This window comes from Glycine soja, chromosome 18 (assembly GCF_004193775.1).
Source record: "Glycine soja cultivar W05 chromosome 18, ASM419377v2, whole genome shotgun sequence".
In the NCBI taxonomy this organism is placed as follows: domain Eukaryota; kingdom Viridiplantae; phylum Streptophyta; class Magnoliopsida; order Fabales; family Fabaceae; genus Glycine; species Glycine soja.
Window position 1 is genome coordinate 48,010,796 of NC_041019.1, and position 22,912 is coordinate 48,033,707.

Genomic DNA, 22,912 nt, shown 5'->3' on the forward strand with positions numbered 1-22,912 from the left:
TTTTCCAGCCAAGCCGATAATTACTTTGTATAAGTCTTCGATTGTGATGAAGGACTTAAGAGGTGTCTTCTTCTTTCTTTTTGACACTTAACTAGTTTATTTTTGGTCTTATAATTTATTTTTCTTGTAGATATTGTTCGTCTTGTCGGGATGGATGCACTCAATTATGTGAGTGTGTGCATTGAGGTTAGAGTTATCGCCGCTAATGCAATCGTTATTGGTCCTGTCATTTGAACTCCTCTTCCTTGTCCTAGCACGATCGACTTGGTACTGCCTATTGATAAAAGCATTATAAAAAACATGCTAGGAAAGAGAGTGAAGAGGAGAACCATACTAAGAAACTTCAACAACTGACTTGCATTGCTTCAACACTCCTCTTCTCGATTCCCTTGATGCACTTCCTTTAGTGCTTAGGAAGGAGTTGTTTAACTCCACTTATCATCCCTAGAACTTGATGCCTAATCATGTCATATCTCACTACGGTAAAGACATTCTTCAGAGTTCTGACACAGCTTCGAATTGGGCTAAGTTTTTAGAGATGCCGTGTTGATCCTCAACCATTGCTCAACAAATGATTCAATGCAACTCATTGGCTAATCGAGAAATTGTGAAACTGAAGAAAGCATTTGAGACCATTGAAAAGGAGAGAGACCAAACCATTGGGTCCAACATGAAGCTGATTGATGATGTTAAAAAATATGAAGATAGATAGGCTTCTTGGGCGAAAAACCTTAAAAGGAAAAAGGACTCAATTGTTGCCTTGAAGAGTAAAATGTATACCTTGAAGGGACCTTTGACAAAGGCTAAAAAGGAGGTGAAGCAAGGGCAAGAGCAATGCCAAACTTTGATGTGTGGTGCTCGGGAAAAAATGATTGAGGAGCATCATGCCGACTTAACAAAGCTATCCAACATGTGCATCATAAGTTTGAGAATCCTAAGAATGTTGAGTTTGATATTTTCAAGGATGTTCATGAAAGAACTTTAATTTCCATTCAAGACATTCATAAAAAGACTCCTCGCACTAGCTGGCCACTGACTCCTCCTATTAAAACCCAAATGACTAATGCTAATACTAATAAGGGTGACACTAAGGTGAATGACAAAGATGAAGTGATTGATAATTAGTGTTCTTATGTTTTAAATATCTCTTTTGTAATGGCCAGCCATTAGTGTCGTTTTGTTAATTTAGCTGATATGGCTTTGCTCTATGTGTTTTTCTTTTTATTAATGAAGCAATTGTGTGTTTGCTTTGTCTACTAGTATATCCTTTTACTAACTTTGCTATTGCGTATTGGGATATTCTATTGATTTTTAGCCGACTACATGTACTCGGGGACACTAGTTCATTATTTGAAGTATAATAAGGTTTTTCTTAGGTTGAGTAGCCATTTTATGAATTTGACCATAAGTTCGTCTTTGGTTAAGTAGATATATTTAGGTGTAATACTTTTAATGTGAGTAAAGGTACTCCTTTGCCCGATTCAGTGTACTCGAGTAGGGGGGCTTTCCTTTAACCGATTAGGTGCATCCTTGGTCGAGTAGGTATACTCAAGAGGGAAACCCTGTTGTATATTCAAGAGAGAAACCTTGCTTTTAATTGATTAGGTACAACCTTGGCCGAGTACGTAAACTTGGGAGGGACCTATAAAGATATTAAAGAACAAGATATGATGGAAACATCTTAGTATTCACATATTTGATAGAGGAGCCTTGTTAAAACCTTCTTGGCAAAAATCCTTTCACATTCTTATAGGGAAAAATGTCAAGTAAGGAAAAAGAGTACACCCTTGAATACACTTAATTAGCTATAATAAAACTTGAGGTGGGTAAAGTTCTAGGTGTGCGGTATGGTTTTGCCAGGAAGTTTTTCTAACTTGTATGCACCATTCTTGAGGTTTTGTTGATTCAGGAAAGGTTTAGCCCAATTAATAGCTACTTTCCTTCTCGAGAATCCTTCATTACTTGTCCTTGCTCTCTTGAAACCAAGTCACCTTCTAAGAATTCTCTTGGTTTTAGCGTAGTATTAAATCTCTTGATCATTTTCTACTTGCATGCTTTAGCCATAGTCTTTTCTCGGTCTTGGGTTTCATCAACAACATCGAGTTCGACCCTTAGGTTTTCCACATTGTCAGTTTCATTATAATGTAGTTGTTGGAATGAGGGTTCTCCTATTTCCATCGGGATCATAGCGTCAATGCCATAAGTTAATCGGAATGGTGTTTCTTTAGTTTTAGACTAGAGTGTGCATTGGATCCCCCACAAAACTTCTAGCAACTCTTCTGTCCATTTTCCCTTAGCTAATTCAAGCTTCTTCTTTAGTTCCATTAGGATGACTTTATTCACTGCTTCGGCTTGTCAGATGGCATAGGGATTCTCCATCGAAGTGACCCGATGAGAGGTGTTTAAACCTTTCATGAAGTCATTTGGCTTCTTGTCCATGAACTATAATCTGTTGTTGGTTATCACTATATGTGGGGTGCCGAACCAAGTACTTATGTTTTTCCACAAGAATTTTTGCACATTATGAGTTGTGATGGAGGTCAAGGGCTCAACATCTATCCATTTGGTGAAGTAATCAATAGCAACAAACAAGTATTTACATTGTCCTTTGGCAAGTGGAAAAGGGCCAAGTAAGTCCATACCCCACATGGTGAATGGTCATGGGGATGCAAGAATGTGTAAGCCATCTAATGGTTAATGAATGAGGTTACCATGTGTTTTGGCACTGTATGCACCTTTTAATGAAATCAACGCAGTCAATTCTCAATGTAGGCTAGTAGTATCCAGCCTTAAGTACTCTAGTTTCCATTTTTAAACTTCTTGAATGAACATCGCAAATGCCTTCATGCAATTCTCTTATCATATACTCAAGTTGTTCTTGATTTAGGCATTTGAGTGGTGGTGTTATGAATCCTTATTTGTACAAGTCACTGATAATAACAACATATCTTGTTGCTTTTGTTCTCAAGATTTTGGCTTCAAGGGGTTTTTTGGTTGTGTTCCCTTGGTAAGGTACTCAAATATATCAGTCATCCATCCTTTTTCTTTTGAAGACACATCCATGCACTCATCCAAAAGGATGCTTGGTTCCAACAAGGTTTTTAATATCAATGTTCACAAGTGGTCGAGTTTCCGATCACTTGCAGCAAGCTAATTCATCGGCTCTGTCAATACAGTCTTTGTCAATATGTCTTACCTATATGTCTTTGAACTCCCCTTTAAGTCTCATAACATGCGTTAGTATTTTAAAAGTTGGGGTTCCTTGACTTGAGAATCCCCATTTATGTGCCCTGCTACCACCTTGGAATCACTCCAACAATTTATCTTTTTTGCCTGTACTTCCTTGGCTAGCCTTAGCTTGGCCAAGAGTTCCTCGTACTCAACTTGATTGTTAGAGGCTTTGAATCCAAACTTAAGCGAATGTTCCAAAATTAATTGATTGGGTCCCTCCAAGAGGACTCTAGCTCCACATCCTCTTTTGTTCAAAGATATGCCTACATGTAAAGTCCATCATTGATCTTCAAAGGGGTTAGATGGATGTAATTCATTAATAAAATTTGCCAAGTGTTGCACCTTTATTGGTCCTCTGGGATCGTAATGAATGTCAATCATCCTTTCGACAAATTCTGGTTTTCTTAACATTTTTGCAATTGAGAAATTGTTGATGGATTGGAAAGTGCACCAATTCACCCCAAGTAGTAAAGTTAAAATGAAAGTCCGAGTGTCGAATCCACATGGACTTTGTTTGTACTTAGGTAGATGAATATTGTATTAATAAATAAAGTTAAAGAAAATCGACTTGAAAAGTTTATGAGAAAAACAATAATTTAAATTGGCAAAAAAATTAAATAAAAAAGAGAAGAAATTAAACAAGAACTTAAATTGATTAATTAAAGACCAAAAAAATAGAGAATCCAATAATATTGTAGAAGTAAATTCAAAAGATGAGAATGTTGGAAACTTAGCCTACCAAAGCTACTATTTGATGTAATGTTAATGATTTTTCTCTATTTATAATTATTCCAATTTACACTTGTATCTACTAGTATACTATAACTTTGGTCCCCACATGAAAGATCCTATTTTATCTATTTTCTCTCTCAAATCCCTTTGCAGAGCTAAAATAGTATATTGCATTAAGAATAGAGATGTATAACACGCTAAACAAATATCAACCTATCCCTAGTGATGACTTTATTAAGATACTATTTCCTAGTTCTATTAGAAAATAACATTTTCCAACGCTACTCCTAAAACTTACCATGCAAATGAGTGATCAAGCCACAAGCAATAATATTAAGTATAGGAAAAGATAATGTAAATGCAATATTCATAAATAGATAGGAAGAGAAATTACAATAAGAGTAGTTGGCTGCCAAGTTTCCAATAAAGAGGATTTAGCCTCTCATTATCAGCTTTACAATTGCAAAATGGGAGTATTTAGTAAAGGAGGAGAAAATAAGAAAGGGAATGGAGGGAAGTAATGACTCTCAATGTTTGCTTCTCCTTCTTCTAGCATTTTCCATCTATAAGGAATTGTATTCTCTTGGAATTTTTGTGTCTTTTTCTTCTTCTCTCTTCTTCTTTTATAGGTGCAGATTAGCAGACTTCTTGCACTAAGTTTTCCTTTACTTTCCTGAATTAGCCTACTTTCCTTAATTAGTCATGTTTTCCTTAATTATTCCTGCTTTCCTTAATTAACTCGTTTTCTTTAATTATTCATGTCTTCCTGAATTATCCTACTTTTTTTAGCTTTATTTTATTTGCTAAGCATCATAAATTCATCACTTTTAATATTCTTTGCACAAAAACTTAAATGATGTTAATTTAACAATTATTTTCTCAAAAAATAAAACTTAGGAGAGAAAAATTACAAATTCATATATAATTTAACCCCAAAATATACTCATAATTAGTAGTTATCAACAATCAATCCTCACAACCACTTAATGACTTTAAAAATACTATCGAATTTGTCTTCATGCATGGAGTAAGGACAAGGCCACTTTTTCAATAAATTGGTATCTAGTTTCAATTTCATGCAAGACCTGACTAGAAAAATAGATGGGGTGTAGGTTCCCTTCAAATTCTTGAACCGTTGCCGCACTCACAACTTCAGCAAAGATTGATAGGTATATAATTAACTTTTTTTGTGTTCGACTTGGCCAACAGTGATGGTGTGGCCAATGTCAGCTTCAAGACTTCTTCACATTTTTTTATCCCATATGAATGATTGTAGTTCTACCATGGATTGGGTAGTGGCTACCATGCTCTCTTTGGGGTGCAGGAAACTTTTACTTGGCCCCCACGATTGGTGGAAAAATGTACTTGCATGAGGATAGACAAATAGTTTTATTCCTTGTATAAGTCCTCTATGTGATCTTCCTCATTGGAATAACACTCGGTAGGTCGGAGGGTGGGATACCTACAAAAGACACTCTAACTCTCAAGTAAGGTCTCGGTCAAGAGCAATAAATAAGGTTAATAAATGAGAATCAATAATTTCCTACCTCAATATTCGCATAACTATTTATCCATATCTTAGTGGGCTTTGGACCTATGGGCCTTTTCAAAAGACTATCTTTTTTAGGTAATGTACCTCTAATTATTATTAGGGAGCTGAATCCATCATTAATGGTTATTTATCAATTGATCAAGTAAGTCTTTCCTTTAAGCAATTAATTACAGGCAAGATGGGAGTGTTTAATATTCAGCCATGTTGAATACCTAAACATTATCCTATAGCGTGATAAGGTGTTCGACCTTCGGTTAGGCCGAGTACTTGAGTACTTTCACGGGCATTTGAGTATTCCCAAAGGATTAGGTACCTAGGTACTCCGCTAGGTCGAGTACTTGAGTACTTCCATTGGGGCATTGAGTGTTTGGGTACTTGGTTGGGCTGAGTACATGAGTATTTTCGTAGGGACATTTAAGTATGCCTAATGGATTATGTACTTTGGCATTCTATTTTGTGGGATACTTAGTTTTTTTCCAAGAGAAGTATGTTTCAATATCTTAAAGGTGTTAGGGATATATTTGGATATTCAGGCTAGCCGAATACTTGTATGATATACTTCTCTTATAAAGAGTATCTATTTATACACCTAATATCTCAATCTTAAAAGATTAAACAATTAAATCCTAAAATATTTTAAATATTAATATTATTCAAATCTAAATATCCTAATATTTAAAATAAATAACAAATTCTTAAAATTTATAAAATATTTTGCACATATAAATTATACTTTAAATTTATAATAATTTTTTTACAAAATATTTACATTTGACTTTAGAAATATAAATAAAAATAATATGTTAAAACAGATAAAAGATTAACAATTATTTTTAAAAATATTTTTTTAAGAAAAACTTTTAAAAATAATTTAGTTAAATAATATTTTTTAAAAACACTTTCGTTCAAGAGAGTTAATTTAATATATTCAGAGAGGAAAGAGTATATTATTAAATCTCATATTACCAAACCACTGAGAAAAAAGGTTGGAAAAATAGGAAGTCTAAAGTTTATCGGACTTTCGTAGATTTTCCTTATGAATTCAGAGTTAAGATTACAAGAAGCAAGCATAAAAATAAATAAAAAGAGATTACAAGAAGCAATTGTACCCAAAACAGGCGAAAAGCAATTGGGGCCTCGTAGTAGTACTGGTCTTATCTCCTCTCATAATATGGGCTGTAACATATTGGGACATCTATGTCCTTGAATAGACAAAAATACACCAAGCAAAATGAGCTAACACCATAGGACAAAAACATTATGGTGAGAAATAAAAAGGAAATATTTATTATTTTTTTTTGTCTTTTCATTTGGTGGGCCTATGTTTGCTAAAAAAAAAGTTTATATTGAAATAACTTTCAAGAGAATTGATGAAAAAACTGATTGTAGGGAACGATTTTGATTAAATAAGTTATTTACTTTCCGGGATGACTTTCGAAGAGTTTATTCTATTTCGATTATGTAAAGTAAAATTATCTTCACTCATGAAATTCTCACCAAAGACTTGAAAATAATTATGATATTGTAAAGAAAATGTAAATGAGGATACTCTTTTGTATTTGAAACATTATTATAGGTAATTATCTTACAAATTATATATTTTCTTATGTTTTTTAATAGGGTTAAATCACTTGTATCCATCTTTTTGGCATTAGTTGTCTTAAAGCAAGTTAATTTTGAGAAAGGTAATATGACTTTATAACTGAGCTTATTTGCTTGATTTTGATTGTGCTTTGAGAAGAAGAAAAAATCAATTGTGACATTTTGTTTTTAGGTTTTCAAGCAAAGGATAAAACTTGAAATTAGGACGAATGGGACTAAAAGAAAGGCTCTACCTTATAATTCCTTTTTTATAATTAAATAATAATTGTTTGGTTTTTTTTTAAAATAATAGTTTGGAGAATCACCTTAAAAAAACGAAGTTCACATAAAGACAGAATGAAAGGCTACTTATACTACTATCTTTGGTCTTTTTTATTAAAAAAAACAACTTATAGTATAAAATAAATTATTACTTATTTTTTATAAAAAAAAATACTAGAGAGTTAGTAATATTTTGGTGCTAGACAATCACAAGATTGTTTGGTGTCCTGGATCTTGAGAAGGAAAAGTTTGGCACTAACTCTTGGGATGTCTCGTTGTCATATTAGTGTGGTAGTCGTGCACCGACCTTTATCATTAGGTAATGTGTCAAGCACACCCTACGTAGCTTCTTTTGACATTTAAGCAATGAATTGTGTTTTTTTTACCACCAAGTAGTAGCACGCATCACCTATACTTAAAATTTGTGACACATGTTTAAGAATAATTTTATGATTTTCAAAGCTACATCTGTGAGTCCTCTCTCTCTTTGAACTATGTAAATACAAGAAGGCAATAAGCTGAAAGCTAAGGGTTTGTTTGGTTTGTATTTTCATTTTCTATTTTCATTTTTTAAAAACTGTTCATTTTCAAAAGATTAGAATTCTGAAAACATGTTTGGTTTGACTTCTTATTTTCTGTTTTCATAAAACAAAAATACTGAAAATTTATGGTATATTGACTTCTTGTCTTTTTGTATTTTTAGATTTGCTTAAAATTACATTCATTGTCACCGCAATTTCATTTTACCCGAAATGAGGTTTCTTGTTCTCAACTGAAAACACTGAAAATGAGAATTTATTGTTTTCATTTTCTGGTTGTTTCCTGTTTTCATTTTCACTGAAAATGTTTTCATAAATTCAACCAAACACATTTTCATCACCATTTTCTGTTTTTAGTGAAAATGAAAATAGAAAATAACCAAACCAAACACCCTCTAAGATTTCTTGATGTATCTATGGGATTTTTCTTCTCTTTAGTTTCGCTTTTGTGTTTCTTTATTATCTTTATGTATAACTAGGTTTTGAGCCGTATGATGCATGGGATAAACAAGTTATTCACGTAGTTTTGAGGTGATTTTTTTTTATTAAATAGTAGACTTATATAACTATATGTAAATTACATAATTTAAGTTATTATAAATAAATAAATAAATTATTTTTATAAAAAAATATTTTTTACATGATAACATAATTTTTTTCATTAATTAACGTTTTTTATGCAATAAAAGTAAATAAGAAAAACAAGACCACTATATAGAAAAAGACCATTTGCATATATAATATATAAAAATAATGGAAAAAGAAATTATTCTTATAATAATTTAGAAATTGAATTATTATTTTATGTATTATTAATGCCATTATCCTATTAAAATTCACCAGCCAAAGACAAGATAGACTTGGTAGACAAATATTATCTCTTTCAGATCGTCCTTTTCAATCACATGACCCATGATATTTGTATTGAAACTAAAATTTAAATATGTTAGTATGAAAAAATGGTTAATATTATTTTAAATTAAAATATAAATAAATTATATTAATTAAGTAAAAAAGCATAATCTTCTCCCACCAATATCTATGGAAACTATAATAAATCAAAGTTTACTTTCAGTTTGAAACTCAATTTCAGGAAAGTATAATGTGAGTTTCAGGAAAGTCAACTTGAACTTGTGTTTGTTAGTCTGAATTTTTTATATATCTATATCAACAATCATCATATTTTCAATCGAGTAGGCAGAGTTCTCTCAATGATTTTTTCAAACTTATCAATAATACTTTTTTTGATAGTTGCTTGAAATCTTCGGACTATTGATATAAAAAAATTATTATTATTATATAGAAACATAAGATTTTCTAAGTTGCATAATAAGTTGATAAAAAAATTTTAAGTATTTTTTCAATAAGATGAAATGAATATCAAGTTATAGAAATAAAGATTAATAACATTTTCATTGAACGGTATTAATTTGATACTTTTAATATTGTTTGAGTTGTTATATTCGGTCTACTTATGTGGTTGGATAACTCTAACTCTCAGTTTTCATTCAATTTTTTCTGAAACAATTGTGTCAATGAAGAAAATGTTGGAACCAATATTCATACTGCTAAATATGAGTATGAGTTATTTTGATAATAAAAATATATTGAAAATATCTTTAAAAATATTTATTTATTCGTTCTCTTTGACTTGAATATTAAGATTTGATATTTTCTTATTTATGACTAGTAAAATGAGAAATTAAAAGAGGAAAAGATTGAGAAAATATCCAAAGTATCAGGAAGATATGATTAAAAGCAAAACAAATGTAAAAGATATAAAAAAATATCAAAAAGAAAGATTTCTAGCATCAGGTTCAAGTCCACTACGACAACAATTATAAAAAGGGAGTCAAGGGACTCAAGCAAGCAGAAAAAACACCACAGAATCCCCTCTCCTAGGTGTTTCATTTATTCCAATTCTTTCTACCATCCTTCTTATCCCATTCTTATACCCTATCGATTGTAAGACCCTCAATGGCCATGAGTGGCTAAACTCCTAGTTAGGGCCTGAGAGGCCTAAAAGTCAAGCGATGTATGATGTACTCATTGTTTATCAATGCAAATGTGTTCTCTATCCTATTATCTTTTCTACTTTTATCTTGCATTATTTATCTTTATAGTCTGTTAGGGGTTAGACCCTTGGAAGAGGGTAATTTTTGTATGCATTGGTTTTAGGGGTTAGAGGCTCGGGAGAGGGTAACTTCTAATATAACAAAAAGAAAGGATTTCATAAGAAAATCATTGCTAGGAATAGAATGATAATTTTGCATTCTTTTTTACTTGAATATTAAGATTTGATATTTTCTTATTTATGACTAGTAAAATGAGAAATTAAAAGAGGAAAAGATCGAGAAAATATCCAAAGTATCAGGAAAATATGATTAAAAGCAAAACAAATTCAAAAGATATAAAAAAATATCAAAAAGAAAGATTTATAGCATCAGGTCCAAGTCCACTACAACAACAATTATAAATAAGGGAGTCAAGGGACTCAAGCAAGCAGAAAAAACACCACAGAATCCCCTCTCCTAGGGGTTTCATTTATTCCAATTCTTTCTTCCATTCTTCTTCATGTGTTTTATTTGTTGAGTCTTTGCAAAGGAATTTGAAAGATAGATAAATAAAATAGGTTTATCATCATGAGGAATCATGTGCAAGTAATTAAATAGATGTGGGTAGAACAGAGTCACTTAAATTGATAAAGAAAAATCATAAACTCATACATCCTAAGGCAGGTCAGATCCCAACCTTATCAAATTCTGATTTTATTTCTTTTATCTTCTATTTTTATATTTTATTTTTCTTATCTATTCTTATCTTTATCTTAATTTTTTATTTTTCTTATCTTTTACTTTTATTTTCTTTATTTTCTATATTTATCATCTTTTAATTTAAATCTTTTATTTTCATCTTTAAATCTTTATCTTATCTATTATATTTTCTTATCTTTATTTTAGATTCTTTATCGATTGCTTTTAAATTGGGGTATTAATCTAAATACAAACGAAGTCTCTCTGAATTCGACACTTGGACTTCTGAGTACTTACTTGTGACAAATTTGGTAAATTTGCCAACGAGTTAACAATTATGCTAAAAGATAATAATATATAAAATAAAGTATTATCAAAATTACGAAACATAACTTTTAAATATAATATGATTTTCATAACAAAATGTATTAACAATATACTCCCTCTCTTCAATTTCATGAGGAAAAAAATTGATTACACACTTGTTAACAAAATTAGTTAACTTTATTAAAGTGTGTAATTTTCAATTAAAAAATAAATATTTTTTTCCTAAATTATCATTCATTTTGAAACTTGATATTAAACACAAATCTTTTTTATTTTAAAGATAAAAAGACTTTTAAATTTATAAATTATTTGTTTATTATAATCTGAAATGAAATAAAAAATAGTTATTGTAAACAATGTTTTATATTTTGTGAATATTAAATATTAGGTTAAGTAAACAATGATAATCTTGTAATGATTAAATTTAAGTGTGTCATTTAATACCTTTTATATTTATTTGCTTCCAAATTTTTAAATATATAGTTAAAATTTATTTTTTTATTGTATTTTCATGATAATGAATCATATTTTATTTTCCAACGGAATCATGAGGAATCAAGTCTATAAGAATAAGAAGATAATTTTATCATTCACACAAATAGGCAATATTTATATGATCGTGTTCTACATTCAAAAGCAAATAAATTTTATTTTCAAAAAATAAAAAACATTAATCATGAACACAAAATATCCAAATAAAGTAAAATTTACCAATGTATTTCAACTATTAATCTATATTATTCTAATAATTAGAACATAAAGATTTCAACGATTGTTAATGAACCAAAAATATAACTTGTTTCCTTTTCTCAATCTATCCTCTTTGAGAAATTCACACTAGTGTCCACCAAGATATTCTTCTTTATCCCTTTGATTTTGATTGCTCCTTTGGTTGTCATATCTTCCACCCTCATGATAAAGATAAATTTCCTCTTAATCAACAGGGAGAAAATTACCAACAAATCTTGAAAAATTGTATTGCAATAGAAAATAAAAATAAATCAGAAATTAAAAAATAATAATTTTTTATAATGGTTGATAAAAATGCTTAAAAATAAATTACATGATTAAAGTAATAAAAAATTCTAAAAATAAATTTGGTATACATAAAATACTCACATATCCAAGAGAGACGTATAAGTAAGATTTCATGTAATTTTTATCTTCAAAAGATGCTCATAAAATTGTGATTGTTTCTTTATATTTTATAATCAACTCCAAAAAAAAAGCATAATCACAAATTGTTAAATGGATTGCTTGGCTATTTGTAGTGAGAAATGGTGCTATATGAAAAAATAATCATTAGAATTAATTGTGTATTTATTAATGTTTGAAAATAAAATGTATAATTGGACGCTAAGCATAGGTTTCTCAATTTTTGATTGAAATGTTGACCAAAGGTGATTAATTGAGCAATTAAGTGAGATTGAATGCTCCCTATTAGTGAAAAGAGATTAGAATTAAGTGAGATTCAAATTTTTTATTTATTTATTATATTTTTATAATCTTATATATTTTTTTTTAAAATATAATATATAAGATTTTATTTTCAGATAATTAGAATATATATACTTATATAAGCTTTGTTTTAATTTTATATATTATATTTTTCTAATCTTATGTATTTTTATCACACTATCTAAAACTTATTTTATAAAGTAAATATATAATATAAATTCTATCTTTAATGTATATTTTTTATATAAATTATAATTTCACAAAAATGACAGTATTTTATTATATTTTTAATATTTATATGTGATTTAATGATAACAATTTTTTGACCTATATTAAGATATTCTTATTATTAATTATAATAGTATTTTTATTTATATTTAACTTTATTTAATCAGGTACCAAATTTTTCTAAAGAATTAAATTATATAGTAAAGATACATAATTAAATAAAATGATAATATTTTCTATTTTTAAAATATTTATGTATGTAATTTATTGACATTATTGTTTTTATCTATATTATAATAAATAACATGAATATCTTAACATAGATAAAAAAAAATATAGTGTCACTAAATTATAAGCATTATTTTAAAAGATAAATATAATATATAAAATAAAAATTATATAAACATACATATTATAATTTATGTGAAAATAAAGTTTAATCTTATATATTATATTTTAAAAGATAATATATAACATTATAAAAACATAATAAATTAAAAAAGAATAAAATTTAAATTTTGAATTATTTTCACATAAAATTTATATTAATAGTATATTTTACACCAAATATTTGAATGAGTAGTTGGATGTAGTGGTAATAGACTATTCTTTTTACTTCAAGGACCATAGTTCTAGTCATTCCTTATTACTAAGAAAATAGGGGGACAAATTTTACAATTAAATCTTTGTTAAAAGTAACTATCAAGTCTATTAATATAATAATAATAAGGTCTCTTTGTCTTATTAAACCAAAAATATATATTGTAAATTGAAAATATAAAAAATTAAATTATTGGATTTTTTATACTCAAAATGAAAAGGATAAAACAAATACAGTATTTATAATATAGTAGTAAAGTGAAAATATAAAAAAATATATATGTGCAAAACTTGTACAATGATAATACCAATATAAGATAAAATAACTTTAAAATGACAAGCATAAAGAATAAAAAATTGTTAAACTTTAACATATTAAAAAGAAATGATTTTTTTCAATTGAATCAAAAGTAATTAAATAAGTCAAACCTTTTAATATAATAAATTATCAATATAACTAAAAGTGACATTGTTATAACTTGAACATCAATACTAAAAATCTACACTTATTTTCTCAAAATCATATAACACAATTCGTTAGTATGATTATTTACTAATCTTTTTTCTCCAACAATAGCCACTACTCATACCTAATAAGAGATGTTGATATTTATGAAATGAAGTAAGACGGTAGAAAAATGATTATCTTGTATAGAATAAAAATAATACTGTATTAGATTGTTTGAAAAAAAGAATGAAAACTCTATATGAAATTAAACCCAACAATTACAATTATTAAAAGAACACAAACAAAACCATGAACAAAATAAAAACTAATGTATATAAAACACAAACTAAATCATAAACAAAACACAAACCAAATCGTTGAAAGAAGAAGAAAAAAATAAGAAAAAAGTGAGAAGACAACACAAATAAAAAAAATCTTTAAAATTGAATTTATCCAAAATTATTTACTTATAGTCATGCTAAGGTTGAAAGTGTGAGCTAATGAAGGGAGAAATGAAAGAACCATGAGTGTAAAAAAGAAAAATAATGCATAAACTAAAAGACATTGTATAATTGTTATTTATATTAGGTTATAGTAGAGAGACATTAATTATAATATTTAATATAGTTTTAATTGTATCAGTGGTTACAACATTTTTTTATGCATAGTGATTATTATAATTAATTTTTTTGAATACTAAAGTATTGAAAAATGGTTTTTTATTTTATTTTATTTTTAAACTCCATTTTTCTATTTTTACAGTAGAACAGATAGAAAAAAAATCTTATAATATAATTAAAGCAAGAAAAAGTAAAAAAATAAATTTGATATGTAAAACATACTTAGAGATATGGTAAAATTTTGTATAATTTTTCCTTCAAAAATGATCTACACTTATCATTATATCTCAATGGGACAAAATCAACTTGATGAAAAAAATGATAATTGGTTACATGGATTTATTTTCTATTTAAAATGAAAATAATAAGGTATATGAAAATAAAATCTTATGTATTACTTATCTACCAATAAAAAAACTGTAACATTTCAAATGACATTTTTTTCTTCATCCTAACCTTTTCATTTCACCCTCACATTCATATATTATTTTTTCTTCCATTTACTCGTACATTTTAATCTCAGTTATTGAAAAATTACTATGAATATGTAATGAAATTACATTGTTTCATATATTTTTTTCTTTTAATCCCATAGTTGTTGAAAAAACGTTTCCATCCAGAAGTAAAAAAAAACATTTTATCTTTGTTGATCCTATCTACCTGAGACAGCAGGACAACACACGCTTTTCCTGAACTTCCAAAATATGGGTCTTGTATTTGTTTCGAAATGTAACTAAACAAAACTTAGCTTCGAAGAGTTGAAAAAACTAAAATTAGTTAAAACTTTAATAATAAAAACAAACTTTTTTAAAAAAAAAAATAAAGATTATCCAATTTAAACATAATCAATCATTTAAAACTTATAAAAAAAGAACAATACAACATATTCAACTAAAAGTGCCAACAACAGAAAATAGGTTAACATTACAACATGCATGAAAAATATATTATGATTAAAGTAATAAAAAAATAAAATAAAAATTAATTCATTATAAAAAAAAACACTTACAAATACAGGAAACACGTATAAGTAAAATTTTATGTAATTTTTGGTAAATAATTTTTTTAATGGGTTTTTCAATCGATTAAAGTTTATTGCTTTTACATCATTATTAAATGTTAGAAAAATTTAATATTCATTGTGCTTTTAGAACTAAATAAAAATACATAATAGAAACAAATGAAAAAAGTTATACTTCTTAATTCTTTCAAGCTCTCACTCTCATTATAGATGGTGTATTAATTTTTTTTTAATGTGAAACTTGAGAACCAACAATTATTATTTATAAACACTCAATTGACATTCTACCAAAAATATTTTTAATAATCATTACCACAATGATCATTAAAAATTTGACCTTACAAATTTATAACGTTTGAACCATTAAATAAAATTATACATATTTTTGGTTCCATAAAATCATATTTTTGGTTCCATAAAACCTGTTATTTTTTTAACATCGCAAACTATTTTTCCAAAATTACTCTCACCTACTTTCTTTTATATTCCAAAAATTACCGTCACTTACTTCCTATATAGAGAGAGATTAAACTCTTGTGATTCTTTGGATTACAAATAGTCATTGAACGCTGACCGTCTCTTAGAGATTATTTTTCTTCTTATTCCTTTATCAATAGAATTAACTAAAGGCTCATTTGTATAACTTATAATACTCAAATAAGCCAAATGCAAAAGAAATTATTGCATAATTCCAGAAGAAATCATTTCTACATCTCTATGATCCTGATCAATCATGTTTTTTCTTCTTTTTTTCTTTCCTATTCCGAAACAAGAGATTAATTTTATAGTTGAAAAAATTATTGTATGATTTGAAACTATTATGATCCCTACTAATTTCTATACGACACATAATTAAATTTCATTACTCTTTTTCGTAATTTGAAAAACTTGACATGTATCAAGTTTAGAAGGTCTTTTTATTTAAGTAGACATGTTCTTACATTTTTAATTTATTCCCTTTCCATTTTAGAAAAATTAAATAAAAATTACATAAATTAGATTCAATAGAATGATACTATTTGTTTTACGTCTAAAGTTTATTATGTCAGTTTATTAGATAGGTAAAGTAATATATCATATATCAATATCATTGGTTTAAGTGATATTAAACTTAAAAGAAAAATTTCATATTCAATTTTATGAATGAAAAAAAAATATAATTAAAAAAAATATTACATTAAAGGTGATTCCTTAAGTTTATTGACAGAGATTAATTATTGATAAAATTAATAAATATTTTATATTAATATTAGGATAAAAAAAGAATATACTATATTATAGACTTTCGTCATAGAAAATATAACAATTTAATTTATTTGTTTATACTCCCTACCCATCAACATAACAAAATTCTCAATATGAAAGCTCCACAAGTTCATTGACAACCTCGTTTAGTAAAATGTCAAAAATTTTATGCTCATACTCCATACAAATTTCCTCATAACTTCCACTCTCACACATGCGCTTTGGTGTGAAATCTGATTCTCTCATTTCATTTTGTGTTAAGTTGCGAAGCTTCACCATTAATTCTGATAAATACTCTTCTTTCTTGTTGATGTCAGGGTAGGAATAGCCTTTATTTTTGCTTGCTCTGTCTCCAACATTATCACTCGTGAATAGTTGCTCTGAAGATTCCCACTTTATCTTTGGCATTACGGGGTTTGTGTAATCTATACAAAAAAAAAAAATGTATGCTACATTAAGATGAAGCCTCAAAGTAAATTGAAACTGCAAGAAGCTTTGAGGAACTCATGCTGCCATTTTAGAAGCATAATTTTTTTTGGTCTTTCATAAATGAACAGAAGAGTTTAATTAATGAGAGTTGTTCTTAGAACGGATTCAGTTCATGAACTTATAAATGGCAACATATTCATACTTGAATCTTATAATATTTCTGAATTAATAATTTTGAATTATCTTCCGTGTTATTTAAAATAAATAAACAAGTTGATATTTTTCTATATATAAAATTTAGAACAAATTGGCCTGACATTCCTTGAGATTTTTTGAAATTGCACACAATACTCCTATCTAACGTTTACACTAATCCTCTTATAGGAATACAGTGTAATATTTTTCTTAAAGAAGAAATGTCAATATAATCTATTTCAAAAAAAAAAATTAGATAACAATCTATTTCAAACCATTAAAGATAAGGATATAAAAGACAAAAATATTTTTTTTTCTTTTATAAATGTTGTTTGAGGAATGGCAGAGTTTTAAATATAGACACTTCTAACAAGAATTTAAACTTCAATTTGTCACTGTGTGGGGCACTAATTCTAATACTGGACACTTTTTTCTTGCTACTAATTCAGTGTGACAGTTTACCTACATTTACTATAATTTTGAATATTTATCATGAAATCAGCATTAACAATGCTCAACAACAAACACTAAGCACATATCAGTTACCATACCATAACTACTCCCAAAATGAACGATACGAACAAAAATTGCAACTAAGGTCTAATTTTAGTAATTAATAAATATGTTAAAGAACAAGGGCATTCAGAAAACTAACCTGGAAAATCAGGACCATAAAGAAATGAATAGTCATAGTCATCTAGGACTGAAATTGGACTGAAATTCTCTGTGCTACATTCAGTATCTATCTTCTTTGTTGACTGTTGTTTTTTTGTTTTTTTCGTGCATTTTGGTTCAGAGAACACTTTCTTCTGCTTATTTGGCAAATTTGAGCTTGGTCTTAACCCACTAGGACCACTACCACATTTTCTTCTGCTATTACTACAACTCTTAGAGCATGCAGAAACTGGTGCCAAAACTTTGGTTTCATGGTGATTTCGAACCTTTGAACTATGCTTAAGAGGAAGAACCACTCTAGGCTCATTCTCAAACTTGGAAATCTTCTTTCTCTTAGTGTGGCTCCTCTCCTTAGTCACAGAAACAATCTCCTTGTTCTTGCTCCCCTGCTTCTTTCTCTGCCTAGATTCTCCCAACCCCATTTCTTGTTTCCTCAAAAAGGACACAACTTCTTGATCTTCACTCTCATTATTCCAGTAGAAAACAACAAGGTCATTGTTTTTGTTTTTGTGCTGAAGCAAAGAAGGAACCTCTCTGAATGATGCAGAGGTTGTTTTCACTTGGTGGTGGTTGGCTTGGCTTGTTGTGTCAAACTTGCGCAAGTAATCAACAAAGTTCACTGACCTACTTCTTGGAATTGAATCTGGGGTGTTGTTTGTGTTTGACACCAATTTTGTACTTGGAAGTGAATCAAGCCCCATTAGCCTTGCCACCACTCCTGGTTTGGTTGCATTTTTGGCCATTGCATCTTTGTGACTATGCACTACTTCTGTTGCATATGGTTTTGTAATGTGGTTAGAAGGGTGCATTGGAGAACTATTTCCATCCTCAGCACAAAAGAGTAGTTGAAAGAAGTCAGAGAAACAACCAGGTTTTGCATTATTTGGTTTAGCCATAATAATCAATCTTCCAAACTCTTAACAGAAGTCAGAAACTGCTGGAGGAGGTAGAACTTGTAGAGAAGTGGTCATTGAAATGGTTGAAACCATATTGATAGCGAGGGAGAGAATGGTGATTTATGAATAGAAAAAGATGGAGGATGTGAAAGGGTGGTTGAGTTCGCATTAGATTGGAATGCTACAAGACAGAAGTAGAATGTCTTAAAGGAGAGTAACACACCAAATTGTGAATACCCATTCACTATATTTGTAAAGATGTCATTTTAGTTCTAATAATGGTCAAACATAACTCATTTTAGTCTTTTTTTTTTAAAAAAATAATTTATTTTTGGTTCAAGAAGAGACTTATAATAAGCCAGCCTTATAAGGAAGAGAATGATTGAAAAATGGGCGGAGGAAGGAAATTGAACTTCCAAACTCACAATTTATGTCGTGTAGTTTAACTAATTGTTGACTAAAAAAGATGCCCTAATTGTACAAGTTTAGATATTAAAATCTATTGTATTTAATAACATCATGAATTAAAATATTATAATTTAGAGATTAATTTTCTATGCATAGTTAATATTATTTTGGTTTATCATAACATATGAAATATTTATTAATTTTATTGATAACTAAATTTTATCTAAATATCATACTAGTCATCTTTAGTGTAATTTTTTCTTCCAATTATATTTTTCTTATTTACAAGCCTCAAATTTGAGATCAAATTTAATTTTACTTAAACCAATAACATGTTGGTATGAATTGTTAATATAAAAAAATTATATCATCAATGCAATTAAAAATAATTTATTATATGACTTTTAAAAATTATTATAATGATCAATAATTTTTTCCATAATACAAAACTTTTACACAATCAATATATATATATATATTAAAAAATAATTTAGTACATTACTGTTTAAAAGGGTAAGCTATAGTTGATCTTCCTCACATATAAGCCTCTTGGCAAGGAAAATATTAATGTATTAATGGTTTTTGCATGTCCTACAAGCTACTAAGTGTAAATGTTGTTTCTGCCATTTAAAGACAGAGCTGCCGAAGTTGCTGACTTCATTCAAAGACGAGAACATCGTGGTTCTTGACATTGGCAACAAGGTCATATTCATACAAAGAATTGCACCGACTTTGTTGACTCATAATGGATTTTTGAGGAGATTGCGTTGTTGCCCCAATGGTGGCAAGAATTAAAAAGACCATATATGCTCTTGGTCCTCCAAAAGAATTGTGGCCATTAGATTCTACTCAATATATGAATCCCGTGATTCACATGCATAAATCAACTAGTGAAAGTACACCTCCCAATTGAATTTCACTATGGCTATTGGAAATGGAAACTGAAGTTGATTGAGGTAAACAAGTGTTCACCCCAATATATTACTAAGAGTGAAATCAGACATATTGTTTCACTTTTCATGCCTAAAGTTTATTAAAATATATGCTCATGTCTAAAGTAAATAGATGTGTACTCATCTAAAATTTTAGTATATTAAAATCATAATACACTTTAAATTAAATTAATAGTAAATACAATCTTATATGCTCATCGAGTTAGAGACAATTTTCGTCCAGGGAATTTGGTCTAAAAGAAGGTCTTCTTTTGGGGGTATTAATTGTTTTGAGTTTTGTTTTTTTTCATCACGTGTATAGGTTTAGACTATAAACATGCTACTTAGAAAAGTACAATATAGTGTTCAAACTATATTATATTTTTTAAAGGGGGAAAAAGCTATAAAAATAGTATATTTGACAATATTATTAAAGTGATCATAAAAAAATTCAATGGTATAAAAGGTTTTCTTTTTTATCAAAAGCAAAATTTTGGAGATTGTCATTAAAAGTTATCTCAGTTATTTTCCTTAATAATTAGTTGCTTTAAATATAAAATTAACTACCACGCAACTTCATAATTTTTTATAATTTTACTATGACTTTTTTAGGTACCTCACTTATCTTAAAATTAAAATAACTTAATTTTCAATTTATCCAAACTTATTTGTATAATGAATTATAAATATAATCAATTATTAAATTTTTCCGCTTCAAATTCAAACACACTTATATCTAAATGGAAGGGTGTAATAATTTTTTAAAAAAATTAATAGATTAATTAAAATTATATAGTACAGTTTAAATTAAATTAATGATAAATACACTCTTTACTTTCTCATGTTAGATACAATCAGACTCTAAAGGATGTTCGTAACAAGCAAGTCCAGGTCTGTGAGTGTTGTTTTGACAATTCCGTGGATATAATGTTTTTATCGTTTGCATATGGTTGTAGACTACACATCATAAATGATCATCATGTTAAAATTAAAGTTGAATCTTTGGATAGTATTTAAGTTTGATTTTTAATAAAAATTATTATTAGTAAAAATTTACCTATCGAATTTTATATTAGTCTGATTTTTTTTTCTAATTAATGAAAAAAAAAACTACATGCTGCTAAAAAAATGACTCAAACTGAATCGGTGGGTCCTTTTTCCCTTGCTTCAGAACAATTTTCCGTCCATGCACTATGAACATTTTATTTTAACTTTTAAAGCCTATGTACGTAATTAAGTTCTCAAATCCCATTCTTTACAAATTTTAGAAGTCCTTTTGACAATCTTAATTTGTTAAATTTAATATAATTTTTCCCCCAAATCTTTCAATGCTTGGTAAATTGAGAATGGTTTGTTATCTTTGTTTTCATGTGCTATCAAATGGTATGGTAAAGTATCTTAGATGTAACTATATTTGCACGCGCAAGTTTCTCGATAACTTTGTGGGATTGCGGAAAACGTTTCAATATGTTCTTAACTTTGGTTTAATCAATTCCATATGCCTTTATGGCACCTTCAGGTATCATTTCTGAAATTGAATCTATGTTTAACATATTTTGTGGGATGGTCAAGAAGGGAAAATAATGGTGTAGAGGGTTGCAATTGGGAATTGGGTGTATGTTTGTAGAGAAAAAGAGGTAGGAGGGCTAGGAATTAAAGATTTAAGGGCTTTAAATTTAGTCCTATTGGAAGAGGGTCTATCTGGTGGCAGGATATTTGGCATTTGGATGAGGATGGTAAAGGGGATGTAGATCATGGTTTAAGGAGGTTGTGAAAAGGTTGTGATTCATTTTCTTTTATATATTAGAATTGAACATAAATATAAAAAATTTATAATAATTTATATATCATATTTAATCAATGGAGGTGATCTCCTTGATTTGATACATTTTTTAATCATATGTTGGGGTGAAGGGAAGAGCTAGTCGAGATCAATTTCCAAGTTTTTTTCATTGGCAACTTTAAAAAATTTTACAGAAATGGATTTTCTAATGGATAGTAATTGGTGTTGTAGTAGAGAACTTTTCCAATGGAAAGAAGAACCTTTGAATGAATTACGTACATAGGAGTCTATTATTTTTTGGGGAGTTTAGGAGAAGGTAAAGATGAATGGAGGTGAAAATATGAGATTAGTGGATCCTATATAGTGCGCTCAGCATGTTTAAATATTCATACAGAGATATTTGATAATATTATTATTTTACTATTTTAATTTATTCATTAATATGATATGATAATGAGACGAATTCTTATTTAATATCTACGCAGTATATAAATTAAAGAATTTAATTTAAGTATATAACTTTTTACACAAACTTATTCAATGAGAACTCATTCCATTATCACATCATAATCTGTAACAACATCATTACATGACTTCATTTGAACATGTGCATGTTGAAGATAATAATATATTCCATAGTATATAACCAAGTGCTAAAAGGAAAGGAATACTAAAGAAGAAATGAGCTCATTTAATCCTAAAAGAATGGCAGACAATGCATATCTGAATTAATAGACTTTGAAATCAAATTTTGTAAATAAAAAAAAGACTTTGAAATCAAATAACAATTGAATTGGTGAAAATAGAAACAATTAACTTTTAGTTATTCTTCAGTTATTTATTAGAGTTGAATTACTTATTAAACACTTTCTAATATAATTTGCTTTTATGTCAAAAATAAACTTTTTTTGTTACTTTAAAAATATTACGGAGCAACAATATGTAAAAACTTAAATTTCTTATCATTTATAATTAAT

General features: G+C 28.2%; 1 protein-coding gene across 1 annotated transcript; it reads right to left on the reverse strand.

Moving 5' to 3' along the window:
- Window positions 1-16,661: 16,661 nt before the first annotated feature.
- LOC114396088 lies at window positions 16,662-19,012 on the reverse strand. Its single transcript, XM_028357977.1, has 2 exons — window positions 17,897-19,012; window positions 16,662-17,042 (listed from the first exon to the last, which is right to left on the reverse strand). The coding sequence occupies exons 1-2, from the start codon at window positions 18,810-18,812 to the stop codon at window positions 16,726-16,728; spliced, it is 1,233 nt and encodes a 410-aa protein (XP_028213778.1). The 5' UTR covers window positions 18,813-19,012; the 3' UTR covers window positions 16,662-16,725.
- Between the last annotated feature and the right edge of the window lie 3,900 nt (window positions 19,013-22,912).

Bases quoted from the DNA above. Each gene is read 5' to 3' on its own strand.
- LOC114396088 (XM_028357977.1), bottom strand. From the start codon at position 18,812: ATGGCTAAACCAAATAATGCAAAACCTGGTTGTTTCTCTGACTTCTTT. The intron at 17,043-17,896 runs GTTAGTTTTCTG...TTTTTTGTATAG, and splicing joins TTATGGTCCTGATTTTCCAG to ATTACACAAACCCCGTAATG.